The 16091-nt window shown below is 34.1% G+C and overlaps 1 protein-coding gene across 1 annotated transcript in view; it reads right to left on the bottom strand.

Annotated features, from left to right (window-relative positions):
- RFX3 (regulatory factor X, 3 (influences HLA class II expression)) overlaps positions 1–16091 on the bottom strand; it is a 358295-nt gene that overhangs the window by 34904 nt on the left and 307300 nt on the right. The window contains exons 12-14 of the mRNA XM_012652878.1: positions 14981–15078; positions 11692–11841; positions 3748–3956 (exon numbers count right to left, since the gene is read on the bottom strand). Of these exons, the coding sequence (XP_012508332.1) occupies positions 3748–3956; positions 11692–11841; positions 14981–15078 (457 nt within the window). The remainder of the gene's footprint in view (positions 1–3747; positions 3957–11691; positions 11842–14980; positions 15079–16091) is intronic.

The following is a 16091-nucleotide window of genomic DNA, read 5'->3' on the forward strand; positions in this document are numbered from 1 at the left end:
ATGTTTAGGTTACGTGTGTTGCCCTTGGTTCCCCCCCCACCGAAGTCCGTGTTTCAAATATGTCCATCCTTCGGGTAGTACGCATTGCACTCCTACCTAGTTATTTTTTAAAAATACTGATAAGTATGTCATAAAATTATTGTTGTATATTTAGAAAAGAATCAGTTGAATTGTATACCATTAATGCTATGTCTACTTGATTCTCTCTGCGTTGGGCCTCTGCCCTACATGTCAAGTATTAAATGACACAATTAACAGTTTAATTGGAATCCTATTGTCCAATTCAGACTTCTGGAAGATATGTTGCAAAATTGACTGCACTGAATTTCATGTTGCTAAGTTACCATGAATCCAACTCCTTTTAAAACCAGAGTTGTAAACATTAATTATTTTGTAATGGATGAGAAATACCTTTGTGTGTTTATATTTATAACTTATGGTGTGGAAATTGAAACATATATCCTAACACATGATATTTAACCTGCCTCTGAGTATCTGAAAATGCATCACACCTTTCCTAAGAATAAAGGTGAGAACACCATACCTGTGACCCTCATGTGAACTTTCTCTTTGAACAGGGTTTACAATTGATCCAAAAAGAGTATTATTTTTTGGAAGATTCATATATTGTCCAGTTGTAAGCAAACTAGGTTTCCTGTGCCCCCTTTCAAGCCACAGTATCAAAGCTATACATTCCATTCTTTAAAAATGGGATATTTGGATAACCTTCGGGGTGGGCCTGAGGAATGCTCTCTTCCGTTATCCACAAAACACACAAGCTGAGAAATGGCCCACATAACTTCTCCATGTCTGCCCAAGAAAGGCAGTGATTTTTTTTTTCCTGCTTCCTAGGAAGCCACCATTAGTCATTCAAAGCCAGCTTAGGCAAGGAGAGACCCCCATTTGAAGCAGAGCATGTTTGCAGCAATATATCAACGGCTGCTATCATGATTCTCTGCCAATTCGTTTCTATATTTCTATGCATGTAAATATATACACAGAATTTTAGAAATTATGAGATTAAGTATCTGATTTCAGAACATGAAGGGTCTGTGTATATGACTGCCAAATTTACAATGGCATTTATGAGTTTACAAATTTTTGGTATTTGCAATGCCAAAAACATGTTTAAAAATACTCTAATTCTGGTTCTTTGATAGTTTGTGAATGCAGTTTTCATTATTCAATATGTTTTTATGTCTCACTAAAAAACAGAGTTCAGATATTAAAGGCTCTTAAGTTTCTAAGCTATTGACTTTGCCTACCAGCAGGAGGTATGCATCTGTCTGAACGTGCCTTTCCTTCAGGGCCCTGAACTGTACGCCTTCAAGTCTTTTTGAAATGAAAATAATAACCATAATAGTGTCTAATAATAACAAGCCAATTATCCCCAACTCAGGGAGGACAGAGGGCAGGCAAGTGATGATCCACTGGGTTTGTATATCTGCAGAGAACAAGAAATACAAGTAAGTAATTTTCTCTCCTTTCAAGATACCTGCAACAAGATCTCTGTGGAGATGAAGGCTCCAGGGGTGTACTTCTAAAATGATATCAACTAAATATAGGAAAGAAAAATCCCACAGGAGAGAGTAAGGGCAAGTCTGACACTAACAACATAAGAAAGCAGGAGGAAGGAAAAAAAAAAAAACCTTGCCTTTGGTCATAAAATTTTGGAATAGCCAGCCAGTGTTACTGCCATTTCATCAATCACTCATGGAGCACATATAACATTTATATTATTTTCTGGGAAGAAAAAATTGATGAATAAAAAATTAACTCAAGCAATTGGGAAAGTATCTGAAATCTTAATGTTCCCAAATTAAAATTTTGAATTCCACCATTACTACGAATGTTGTTGCTTCTATTTTGAGAACACCATGACAATGCTTTTCAAGTCTTCCCCTAAAATCGAGGGAAAACTTAAAATTCTCATCAACATATTTCTTATTAGCACCCAGATCCAAATCTAGCACTGGCTTCACTAGAGTATACCAGTGGGTCCCAGAGTCAGACAACACCTTAACAATGTGCTTCTCAAATCCTGTGAGCTAAAGGTATTAAATATATGAGAGGCATTATGTAGAATTATGCCACTCCAAAAAAAAAAACAACAGCAAAAACTGGCTAGCTGTCTTTCACTGCACTGGACGCGGGGCTAGATACTAGAAAGCTATTTTCAAAATGTAAGAATAATTTGACTCTTAATTAACCATATAGTGGATCTACACCTCTACTTCAGTTTAAGAAATAAGAATTAGACTCAGTCAGTTGAGAAAGAAAAAAGTCACTTATAATAAAAACCAAAGCAATTACCATTATAATTAATTGGTGGTCAAAACAAGATGGAAATCCTGTAGTCTGGTTTACTGGGTTCGCAAGTACTACTAATTCCTAAATTCTGTTATTTATTCATATACCTTCCCTGCTCACAACTAGCTTTGGACTCACCACTGATATCCAGATGACGATCATAGTGTACTGACAGCCAGGGTTAGGGGTTGTTGTATGGCCAGTACTTTCTGATATATGCATGGCTGCAAAAAATTTAAATTAGAGACTGCCTATACTTCAAAGTAGATATGGCTTTTAGGCCTAAGTCAGTGGGGGCCAGCTTTATCTAAAGAAGCAAAAAAAAAAAAAAAAAAAAAGAACTCTTACCACAAAGAACAAACGCCAGAGTTAAAAATATAACTTATCTAACTTATGAAATAGAAGTCCATTGCCAATTCTTGCCAATGCATACATAGTATAATTGTTGACCTACACAGGTCATAAATGCTGTTTTAACCCCTGTGGCAGAGCTATGGTCAACAGCTCATCCCAACATTTGATATCATATGTCATGTAATCAGAAAGCCTTTCTCCTCTGGGTGCTTCTATATCTACAAAAACATATATTTCTACCTACATTATTTTAGTCAAAAAGTGATTCATATTATTAATAAGGAAAGTTACTGTCTACTCGATTACTGGCTGTGCATTAGAATCACCAGGAGAGCTTTTTGAAAGAAATAAAAATCCCAATTACCCATATTCCTAATCACTACCTCTTGACCACCAAGATTTTGATTTCCTAGGTCTTGGGGGGTACCTAGGATTTTTTTTTAACATTAAAACCTGGCAGCCAGGTTTGAAAACAATTGTAATTGATAAAATCAAGAAATTAACTAGATGGTTCTGAGTATGCATGAGGATCACCTGGAGTACTTTTTAAAACACGAATTGCTGAGCATTACCGCCACAGGTTCTGATTCAGGGAGATTTGGGGCGGGGGCCTCAGAATTTGCATTTCTAACATGTTTCCATCCAATTGATAGTGATGTCACTGGTCTAGGGACCACAGTTTGAAAATCACTGAACTAGAGAACAAAAAGAAGAGTAGTGTTAAGGCCTCAAGGAAAAAAGCCTAAACAATGTATATTGTAAGAGGGAGGAAGGAGGACTGTAGCCCTATTTCAATTGTTGCTGAACACATTAAACTGGAACCTCAGATATTCCTATATGGGAATATCTAGGGCTTTGAGAAAGAGGATTTCTTTTCCTAGAAGAAAGTTTGTTTCCCTAAATCTCCTGGTACATTTCCATGAGGTTGTAATCATTGAGTTGGGCTGAAGACAATTACAACAGGGAGTTTCCACAAACTGAAGTCTTCACTCATTTCTTTTGTCTGAGAAGCATGAGCGTGCACACACACACACGTACTTGCAGAATATGAAGAAGAAAGCTTAAGAAAAATAAAGATGATACCTGTAGAAAGACCATTTTAGCAGAAATTGCCTGGCAGCTTTAGGAAAACTGGGTCTTCCTTCATAGGGTTTCAGTGCTTGCATCATGACGTTGTCAAGCCATGCGGCCCACTGCTCCAGGGTGCTCTGCTGCTGAAGAGTCATCTTAAAGTCTGTTTCTAGTCTCTGAACCATGTTATCATCACACTGGCACACCCAGGAAGCCTGCTCCTGGGACAGTACACCCAAAACAAAGGAAAAGTTCAACTCAGTACTTTTTTCATGGAATGTCAGCACATAGACCAGATGTAAGAATGGGAAATTATAAAACCTTCATATAGTGAATCAAGAAAATGAACAACTACTTATCAGTTGTTAAGGAAACCAATACCACCTTTATCAGTTTTAGAGAATTAATACTTCTCCTTGCTTGTTCATTTTGGTATATGAAAAAGTGATGTGATATATAACTTGGTTTTTCTACATTAGCTAGCCTGTCTGTGTGAAAAACTAAAATAATTACTTAAAAATAGAAGTCTGAACCTACAGGTAGTGTCTTTCATTCTATTCAGTTTTAATACTGCCTTCAAAATTCTCTCTAGCCCTGCCCTATCAGATAAAACATTAAAGACAATTCATTTGAGAAGATTTAGGGTAAGTCAGATGGATAAAAGCATTCAATTGGCCAAAAGTGGTCCCTCAAGATTAAAACTGAAACAAACACTGAATGGTACGAGGTAGAAGCATATGCTGTTACGGGTTTTATGGATTGGGAATAAAAATCCCAAGGGCTATCAAGGCAAGACTATGAATGCAAATTAATTCAGAGAACTGAAAACAACAATAACAACAACAACAAAAACTCTTGAGAAATGTAGACATGTTTCTTGCCAAAAAATTTGATTGCTGCAATTTCCCTTCTGGTTCTGGTTGGGAAGTTTCATGTTTGGTAATGGCAATGAAAATAGAAACTTCTACGGTTACTTTTCAGTGGTTGTCATAAGTTTTATGATGTTTCCAGTGCTATGTTGTAAGATTAAAAAAAACACTTTTCTCTCAAGGTAAAAATTATTTGGTAATACAACATTTGACTAGGTCAGATGACATGGATTTTAAACGAAGTCCTCAGTTAACCAAACTGACCTGAAGCAATTAATTTGATCTATATGGGCCTCAGTTTTTCTAAGCATAATATTAAAACAACAAAATTTAACAGAAATTTTTAAGCGGAGCTGATTATATCCAGATAATATTTTCAAGATGGGCTTCTTTGGAGGGGTGTCTGTGAAGGTCCTAATTCTACATATAAAATCTTGTGAATATACATGTATTCTTCTGAAGAGTGTCTGTAACTTTTATTCTATGTGTTCTCAGAGGACAAATTCATTCAAATTGACAATTTTAGCTCAATAGATGCCTAGTCCTCTAAGTTCTAGCATCTCTGCTGATCCCATAGATTTTACCTATTCAAGGGACATTTCAACTTTGAGGCACTTCAAATGCAAAATATTCCAAACTCAATTCATTTTATTTCCCCAGGGAAACCTACTGTTTCTTCTGATCTCAGCTGATGATACCATCCACTATTCTTCTCTTATCTAATTAATCGTAAATTCTTTCAGATGTTACCTCCTAAATATTACTTTTAAATATTTTAAGTACACTAAAATGTGATTATAAAAAACCTGAACATACAAATAAGCAACAAGAAACAAAATATTAAAAATACCGATAACAGCAACACTGAGATAACAGTAACATACTGATGCATATGACCTTCAAGCTTTTCGCATGCATATATATATACTTATGCATATGTTATATCAGTATAACAGTATGTATATGTTATAACATATACATACTGTATTATTTATGAATATATTCATAACATAATTATTCATATTTATATAAACATTTTATAATATTTATATATTATGCTTACTCACATATAAATGTTTAAAATAAAAGAGGATCATATTATATATTCTACTAGATATTCTGTTTAGTTCCACTTAACTGTATAGGATAACTATTTTTCCATGTAGGCAAATGTGGTGCTGTATTTATTGCTCAATAAATGAATTTGTTTCATTGCATGAATATACCATTATTTATATAACCAATCCCATACAGTTAAACATTTGTGCTAATATTTCACTATTATGAATAAAGCTGGAATTAGCAATCTTGTGTATTATACCTTTGCTTACTTTTCTACTTATTTCTGTATAAAGATTTACATAACAATAGCTAAGATCTTACATACTGTTGAATGACTTCCAGAAATTTTATAGCAATTTATATTTCCAAAGAGCTCCAAGATAATTTTGAATGTTCTCACCACAAGGAAATGATAAATATTTGAGGTGATGATATACTAATTCCCCTCATTTCATCATTCCACAATGTTTACATGTATTGAAACATTATATTGTACCCCATCAATATATATATTTATCATTTTTCAACTGAAAAAAAGGGTCTATGAGAGTAACCAAGAAAGAATTTTAAACATCAAGAAAGTAACAAAGTTATGTTTTGATTTGTTCACTCATTAGAGTAAGCATTATTTTGTCATAAAAACCCATGACACTATCTTAACTATTTTTAAGTGTAGAGTACAGTAGTGTTAACTATTAATATATGTACTTTTTTATCTTGCAAAACTAAAACTTTATACCCATTTTAGGGAAGTTTTATTGTTGTTGTTGTTTGTGTATTGATAATGGGAAGGAGGAACTTACTAGTATCTGTGAAAGAATTTAATTTCATTTCTTACCATAAATTCAAACTATTTACTTGGCAGTTTTATCAAGAGAAGCTGATAATCTAAAACCTAACTTTGAGAAATAAAACCACAGCACATTTTTATATCTTTTCAAACTACTTTTTATTATACTTTATTTTACTACTCTCTAGAGTGAAAATATACTAGCAATAGAATACATTGTAAATATTCCCTTGTGAAAGGAATTTAGATATTTCAATTCTATAATTTAAAAAGCTAAGGATGAACATTTAAAGATGTTCTTAGCTTATAAAAAATTATATCCAAAATGACAAGTAGTCAGGAATGTCAAAATCAGAATGGCTTTTAAATACAGAGACAAAAATATATGTAATAGTTAGGTTACCAAGTCAGCCCACCCAAATCTATTTAGCCCATAATGTATTAGGTTATTAAGTATGAAATGTCCGATTTCCTTAAGTACTAAGTTCGACAGATGATATCTCTGAATTTCACTTTGACACTTCTTGGGTGATTTTCCCCCCATTGTGAAGGTATATCCTCAGTCTGTCAAATGCTCATTTTGGTTTGTAGTTATCTTTCCTAATTTTTTTAGACCAATTTTTGTGAAACCATGGATATGTCAAAAATTCATGTTATTTTCGAATATGAGTTCCATCATGGAACCAATGCAGCACAGATAGCTCGAAATATCATCAAAGTGTTTGGGAAGGATGTGGCTAATGAATGCACAGTACACTGATGGTTTTAGAAGTGGTGATTTTAATTTTGAAAGTGAGCCATGTGGGTGACCAGAGACCAAGGTGGTTAATGATGAGCTGAAAGCTGTAGCAGAAGCGAATCCATCTCGACCTATACTTGAATTAGCAGCAAGGTTTGACATTATTATTCCAACAATATTGGACCATTTGGAACAAATTGGCAAGGTAAAGAAGCTGGACAGATGGGTACCGCATGAATTAAATGAGCATCAGAAGAGAAGTTGTCTTAAAGTTTGCCTTTCTTTGCTGTCACAACATAAAGGCAAACCATTTCTACACCATATTGTTATGTGTGATGAAAAATCGATTCTTTTTGACAATTGCAAGCATTCAGCACAATGGTTGGATAAAGATAAAGTGCTAAAACACAGTCCAAAACCAAATATTCATCAAATAAACCTAATGGTGTCTATTTGGTGGTCTACCACTGGTATTATCCACTACAGTGTCATGAAACCTGGTCAATCGATTACAGTGGATGTCTAATGCACCCAAGTGGACAAAATGATGAGGATGCTTGTGATTAAGCAACTGAGATTGGTCAATAGAGACAGGCTAATCCTCTTGTAAGACCGCATGTCACAAAAACCAACGCTGCTCAAACTACAGGGGCTGGACTTGGAAACTCTATGTTATCCACTGTATTCACCAGACCTTGCACCAACTGACTACCACTTCTTCCAGGCTGTGGACCACTTCTTGCAAGGAAAAATATTCAATTTTCAACAAGTTGTGGAAAACACCTTTTGTGATTTCATCACTACTCGCTCTCCAGGCTTCTCTGCTGCTGGCATAAACAAGCTACTGTTAAGATGGCGAAACTGTGTCAATAGTTTAGGTGCATACTTTGATTAACTATACTGCTTCTTGAGATACAATAAACTAAACTTTTGATTCAAAATTGGACATTTCACATTTAATGACCTAATAGATAAAAAACCATCAATTTATATTAAAAATTAGAAAACAATACCATTTTAATACTATTAATTAAATGGAACAGAAAACCAATTATATTGCAATAGGAAAATCATCTCGAATGCATGAGGAAAAGAAGATTTAATTAGAGGAGAATAAAGTGGTAAAAAGAGATTTACGGATATCCTGAAAGGAACATTTTAGTACTTTCAAGCTTTTATGGTATTGTAATATTGACACATGTAATTTAATTGTTTTTAACTGAAGTTACCTTACTACAAGAGCATCACCCTTATATTTGTCAGTCTTACTGAGCTGAATCTTACAGGGGCAAGGACAACTTCGAAATGAACAGGGGTGGGTGATAAAGGTGGAATGGGAGGCAGGGGACTCTGGGAAAACCTGATAAAGCTTGAAAAATAAAAGGAAAGAAACAAGGGAGTTAAAGATGAAATATGCTACCTTGAAAGAGAGATTACTCATTAAAATAAACAGACCAGTGAGAAGTAAAATGTACGGGGAAATGTAGGGCTCGCCACTGTGTTCATGGTCCTCTGAAGAAAGGAAGGAGGTTTTAGAGGGCAGATGTTTAATCATACAGGTTCAGCACTAATGACTGTCATGGTGGACCCAGAAAAACTTGATAGTTGAAAATAGAGGAAGAGAGACGGTAGTCTCAAAGTTGGAGGGTGGAGGATAAGTAGTACAGTAGATATATAATTGACCATTTATATGCAAAGATGTTCTCAAGGTTGATGTTTATAACCAGGGAAAGACTCATTTGTATAAATATTTCATAGGATTGCAAACACACAAATACACACAAGAAAATATTGCTAACAGAACATTTAAAACCTTTCTCAGATGTTATTAGAAACCATTCTTAAAAATAGTTCCTGTTAATGGGCTTACTTTGTGCAACTAGAAGTTGCCTTACTACTTCAACTTTTCTTAAGGTATTTTTAAACATATCTTTTCTGAAAGAAGATTTGAAATAAACATTACAGTATGGATTCAAGGCTATATGAACTTTTAATATTCTCACTAAATCAGTTAATGTAAATTCCATTAAAATATGTAAAATAAATGGTTTTGTAAACCTGAGGCAGTTTGTTCTTGTAAAGGTTTTGTGTTTGCATGTGTATGTGTATGTATGAGTGTTTGCAGACAGATAAGATTTTAAAAACTTTATATATATCAGAAGTTTGAACTAAATCTGTGAAAGTCATAATGAACTTAACTAATTTATCATATCCTAAAATGGATTAAGCCCAAATATTACTTTTTGATATATTTTAAGTGGTCTAGTTTTAAGACCAGAGGTAGAGATTAAAATTCCTAGGAAATGTAGTAATTAATAGTTTATTTTTTTAAAAAATGGAATTTTTAATAGCTTCATTGAGATATAATTGACATATCATATAATTCTCCCATTTAAAATATACAGTTCAAAGGCTTCTTTTAATATATTCATAGGGTTGTGCATCCCTCACTACAATGAATTTTAGAACTTTATCATTTTCACAAAAAGAAACCTACCACCCCTTATGTGTCACCTTCCAATTCCCTCAGTCCTCCAGCCCTACGCAGCCACTAATCTACTTTCTATCTCTATAGATCTATCTATTCTGGAAATTTCAAATAAATGTAATATGCAATAGGTGGTCCTTTGTACCTAGATTCTTTCACTTAGCATGATGTTTCCAAGGTGCATCTACGTTATAGAATGAATCAGAACTTCATTTCTTTTTATTGTCTAATAATATTACATTGTATAGATAAACCACATTTGCTTGTCAATTTATCAACATTTGGGTTGCTTCCACTTTTATGTGGCTAATATGAAATGTGGCTATAACCATCTGTGTATAAGTTTTTGTGTGGACATGTTTTCATTTCTCTTGGGTATATGCCAAGAAGTAGAATTGCTGAGTTGTATGGTAATTCTATGTTTATCTTTTTGAGGAACTACCAGACTGTTTTCCAAAGCGGCTGCAGCATTTTACATTCTGACCAATAGTGTATGAGGTTCCAATTTCTCTACATCCCCACCAACATTTGTTATTATCTTTTTGATTATACTCATTTTACTGTGTATGAAATGGTATCCCATTGTGGTTTTGATTTACATTTCTCTAGTGGCTAATGATATTGAGCATCTTTCCAGGTGCTTATTGGCCATTTGCATGTTTTCTGTGGAGAAATGTCTATTCAGTTTTTTTCCATATTTAATCAGGTTGTCTTTTTATTATTGGGTTATAATAGTTCTTAATATATTCTGTTAATATATACAACTCCTTTCTTATACATGATTTGCAAAAATTTTCTCACATTTTGTGGGTTGTCATTTCACTTTTTTCTCTTTTCTTTTTCTTCTTCTTCTTCTTCTTTTTTTTTTTAGAGACAGGGTCTCACTCTCTTGCCTAGGCAGGAGTGTAGTGGTAGGATAATAGCTCACTGTAGCCTCAAACTCCTAGGCTCAGACAATCCTCCTGCTTCAGATCCTCCTGAGTAGCCAGGATTATAGGTGTGCACCACTATGCCTGGCTAATGATTTTTCTCATTTTTGTAGAGATTTTGCCTGGGTCTCATTATGTTGCCCAGGCTGGTTTTGAACTCATGGGCTCAAGCCATCCTCCTGCCTTAGCCCCGCAAAGCGATGAAATGATAAGAGTGAGCCATCACACCTGGCCTCATTTCACTTTCTTCACGGTCTCTTTTGAAACCCAAATGTTCTAGATTTTGATTATGTTCAGTTGGTGTATTTTTTCTTTTGTTGCTTGTGCTTTTGGTGAGCAATAGTATTATTTTTATTTGGTAACAATTAGAATCATTGCTTTTTCCTCCAGTATCAGAAATAAAATATTTGTTGAAATCCTATAATAATATTTCTAACTTAGCTTTTTCAAAAGTGTACTTTACAGTACAGATAAATAGTCTCATCACAAGGCTAAAAAATACTTTTTTTTATTTGAACTATCAAAATAGCCAAGCTTATAGCATCTAATTCTTTCCAAGTGAACAAATATTTAGTAGGTACCTATAGTGAACTCTTAAATAGAGTTGTTCTTAGTTCTTTGAAGCTAGGGCACTATACTAACAGAAATATGTCTGCATATCATGGTAAAAATTACTAAATATGTAAACAATAATCTAAGATAGGTGTTATAAGGTGTGAAAGGTAAAAGCCCAGAGTCGTTAAGTAACTTGCTTAAGAGCCCACAGCTGATAGATGGAAGAGTTTAATTTCTTGCCTAACTTCAATGACTATGATCTTCATCACTCCATTAACTATTCAGCAAACCCTAGTAATATATTATGTTGCCTTCTAGGACTATTAATCTTAGCAGACTTAAACCACAAAATACCGGAGCAGTAAAGTCACATCTGAATAAAACTCCTCTCTTTCAGAATTTAGTGAATATAGATGCTATCTGTGTACAGATGAGACTTCAAAAAGAAATTTGATGATACTAATTAAGAAGAACAAATTGGGTATCTTTCCTTAAAAGACATGTTTTGCAAGAAAACAGAGTACCTGGACATTGGCAAAGTCGACACGGTTGAGGTCATTGAGCATCTGGTTGATTTGGGAAGTGTTCTGAAGCACTGCACGAGCTGCCTGGGCCAGGTGATTGAGCGATGTGTATCTTCGCAGAGTCTGGGCAAAGGCACTTACAGCGGCAACCTGTGAAGAAATCCAATTAAGTTGGATTCCTTTTTCCTCCAGTAAAAGAAGCCACTGCAATCTTCAGATCTTTTTTTCCTTGCCAAATTTTAAATGCTTTCCTCTGACACTTATTTCAAATTCATTTGGTGAGATAGTTTACTTGTAAATTATAGCATCTAAATCTCGAAGCCAAGTATTATTTTCCTTTTGAGTAGGTTGAGGTCAAGACTAAAACAAACTCCCACATTCTTTCACATCTGAGTGCAGCATTAATTAAACCAGTCTTACAAATAACTACTCACCCACAGCAAGAAATGACTTTGTCTATGGAAGTAGAAAAAATGTTGGTTTTCATTCCTTTTTTACTGTTTTTTAGGACAGTCAACTAGATACTAGGCAGATTAAAAAAATTTCTTTTTATTTGGAAAACCAAACTAAATATTCTTCATTTTTAAATTGGACTAACAAATACATTTCAGAGAACTACCATTCAGATTTACTTTTATTACCTTTATTTTATAGAATCCTGGATAATTTTAAGGTTAGAGCGTTCATAAACTTTATTAGCAAGTATGTAGCTAATAAACTTACCAGAGGCAACAACTAACAGAATTCTTTTTAAGAATTTAAATTTTTTTAAAAGGGCTATCCAGGAAATCTCCATTTACCTCTCAAAATCTACTTTCTATTCTCCTCCATCCTGTTGTGTGCCCAGGAAGACTAACATGAGTGGACTACATTAACCTCCTCCTTGTCCTCTGGCTTTCAGCTGGGTTTGACCAGTGATAGGCACTGGTAGGAGATTGAAGGATGGGAAGAATGGTTAAAATGGTTAGAGTATTTATTCTCTAAAATCTCTGCTGTCTTCCTGTTTGAGGAGAGCCTGCTTTCCTTTTTTAAGGCCACTATAGTCCTTGGGAAAAACTGGGATCTCCTTATGATGCAGATTTCACCCCCAATCCTTCAGACCTTGGGATGGTTAGGACTTCCCACTATTGTGAGCCCTGGAGTGCTTTACCATTCATCCTTGGTTTTCTCAAATTCATTCATACATTTGGAAATAAACTCTTCTTGAGCTCTTGTCAATTATCCCTCCCCCTCCCTTTGGATGCACCATTTGTTTCCTGTTGGAACCCTGAATGAACCAGTTTGTGTTGAAAGACATCAAAGATAATGCCAAAAAAGTCTAGATAAATATATAAATCTCATAATCTCATGGAAATTTGTTACATACACCGTAGATCTAATGATTCTAACATTTAAAAAATGTTAAAAATTTTAACATATTTATAGAATATAAGGTATCGCATTAAATCACTCTGGGTATATAAACAGCAAGTAGTTGAACAATCAGTTGGCTGAATGGTAGAGAGTATTCTCAGGGTAAAGGATGCTCTATCTTGATAGTTAGATGTTTTAGGGCTATGTAGAGCTTGGGAGGAAGCTCACATACCCTCAAAAATGAGTCATCCCTTTTCCATTTTTGTGGCTTATATTGATCTAGTACATACTATGTGGTATTATTATCTTGTTCAATTCTCATAACCATCTGTTAGACACATATTATGATTTAAACAGGTTAAGTAGTTTGCTCAAGGTTGCACAGAAACTCCATTCAGCGGTGGGATTTGAACCCAGGTATTTTGATTCCGACATTCACGGTGGTTGGAATGCTGTTTCCTCTATCAGGGTAAATTGCCTTCATTCACTGAGTGCTCTGTGGAAAAATGGCTACATTATCAGTGAAAGAGGAAGAGCAGAAGGCATCCTCCACCACAGTAAATAATCCAGATCAATCTTGGAGTTCAATGAGATGGTCAATGTTGCAGCTAAACTTCTACCACGTTCACTTTGATGACACTGGGAAGGGAAAGCATTCTTAGCTGTTTGAGGTATTGTTATGAACGTGACTGCAAGTTGCAAGTTTGCAAGTTTGGAAAAAGTTCCTCTATCATAACCAAATAACACCTTTTTTTTTGACCACCTCAATGTGGTACTCAGTAACAGCACTGCCAAAAAGAACTTTCTGTGATAATGGAAATGCACTGCATATGTGCTGTCAATATGGTGGCCACTGGCCACATGGGACTTTTGAGCACTGAAATGTGCTAGTGTGAGTAGGAGCTAAATTTTTCATTTCACTTAATTTATTTTAAAATTCAAATGTAAAGAGCTACATGTGGCTAGCCCTACTGCACTGATAGCACAGCTCTAGAGCAATAATCTAAAGTGGGCCTATCAATAAAATGTTGCCTTCTGTATGTTTCAGAGAGAGGAAGTTTTACTGTAAACTTTACGCCAAAGCAGAAAGAACTGGAAGCTACTTGAGTTGCCACAGAAACTTATCAGTTACAAGAACTTCAATCTATCAACTTTGCCCCCAAATTGAAAGATAAGGCATATTGTTAGAGTTTGATAGTAAATACAGTCACTGACAAAAAACCACAATTGTGATTTCTGGCATCAAAAAATTTAGATAAAATTTAGAATCAGTCTAATCTTGCCATGGGGATATGTTCATAGATTAGTGTAAAGTAACATGGCTAGTAGTGGACAAAGTAGAGACTAGAATTCATACACTAGCTAAATAATCCACATTCCTGAGATATATTGATCAATTATGAGATAATTGTTCACTTAAAGAAATGATTACTTGATTCACAGAAGCATTCACCAGTGCTGAAAAACAAAACATCCTGAAAAAGCAAAGGAACATTAATTTACATGAACTTTTCAGAATACAATAAGTATAGTAGGGAATTTAAAAAATCTAAAATTCCTTCAAATGGGAATTACTTTAACATACTAGGGCCTAGGCTATTCTTTTTAATATTTGAAATTAAGCATATATAGTTTATATGCTTCCAATACACAGTTTAGAATATATACATGTCTGACATATTGTTTAGAAAAGGGCTTGGAAATGCACCACACTTAAAATGTTTCTCTGTTCCCTTTGAAAGGAATATCATCAAAAATCTCTTATGTAAGTTCTTTATTACATGGTTATAAAATATAAATATAAAAATCAGTTTTAAAAGATTCTATACATTATAACATTAACACTGTACATGATATCATTTGATAGGACATAAAGTTCATATAGTTCAGAACAATTTCTTAAACACAAAAGAAAAAGCAAAGACATAAAGTATACCTTGGTTTGTATCATTCTCTGTGGAATATTGTTCATGGCATTGGAAAGCCAACCTTCAAGGCTTTTTGCAAAATTTCGAATGGCTTGGGTCAAGGCACCTAAATGTTAAAGAACAAAAGCAGAACGAAAAAGACACCAAAGAACATTAATCTTTATGCCAGAATATGTGTACACAACATCTGATATAGCACAAAATTCATTATTGTTTTCACTGAGGAAACTTTATTTAACATTATTCCTAACTTTTTAAAGCATTCTAGAATTACTATTTTGGGTTTTTCTTTAAAAGTTATTTTTCCCCAGATACTTATAACATTATGTTGGAAAACAAAAACAAACATTTTTGCTTATAGCAACATATACCAGTTGTGAATATACTTATGGAATTTTCTATCTCGGACAAAACATTCTTTTCATTAACATTTTTCTGCTAAAAGGCTACATATTTTCTTTATAAATTCTTCATTTTAATTTTTTCACGCACTTAACCTATTTTCATTTCTTTAGTTAAAAATAAAAATAATGCAAAGCCTTTTCTCTTTCTCGATGCATCTATTTACCAAGAATCTATGAATTGGAGTAGTTATTTCTCATTCTTGTTCAAAAGTAAGGTAAAAATTAAAATTGTCTGACTTGAAAATTCTGGATAACTATTTTCCATTTCACTTGGCAGGTAGAGACAAAAGATCAGTGTGATAAAATTGCTGTCACAGAAACCAATATTCTTAAGATATTCCTAAAATAGTTCATTCTATATTCTTTATATATCCGTTGAAACTTGAAACAGGGATAGGTCCCATGACAGAAGATTTTATGGTGGTCATTAAATGATTAGAAGCATCTTCAGTTATCAGTGATGACTATGACTATTTTATAAGAAGAGATCTGCTTCCTGAGATTGCTATATATTAGGAGACAGAATTATTCTTGTTCAACAAGTAATTCAGTCAATGGTATTTTACTTTCTCTGTGCCCAAGGCTCTGTAGAGCAGTTTTAGATATTTAATAGATAAGTGTTTGAAACACCTACAACATAAAATTAGTCTGTGGAGGTTCTCTATAATGTGGTAAACATCAAAATATAGGCTACTATTAGAAACAGAGAAGTTAT

The sequence above is a fragment of the Propithecus coquereli genome, unplaced genomic scaffold (genome assembly GCF_000956105.1).
Source record: "Propithecus coquereli isolate 6110/MARCELLA unplaced genomic scaffold, Pcoq_1.0 Scaffold403, whole genome shotgun sequence".
Lineage (NCBI taxonomy): Eukaryota > Metazoa > Chordata > Mammalia > Primates > Indriidae > Propithecus > Propithecus coquereli.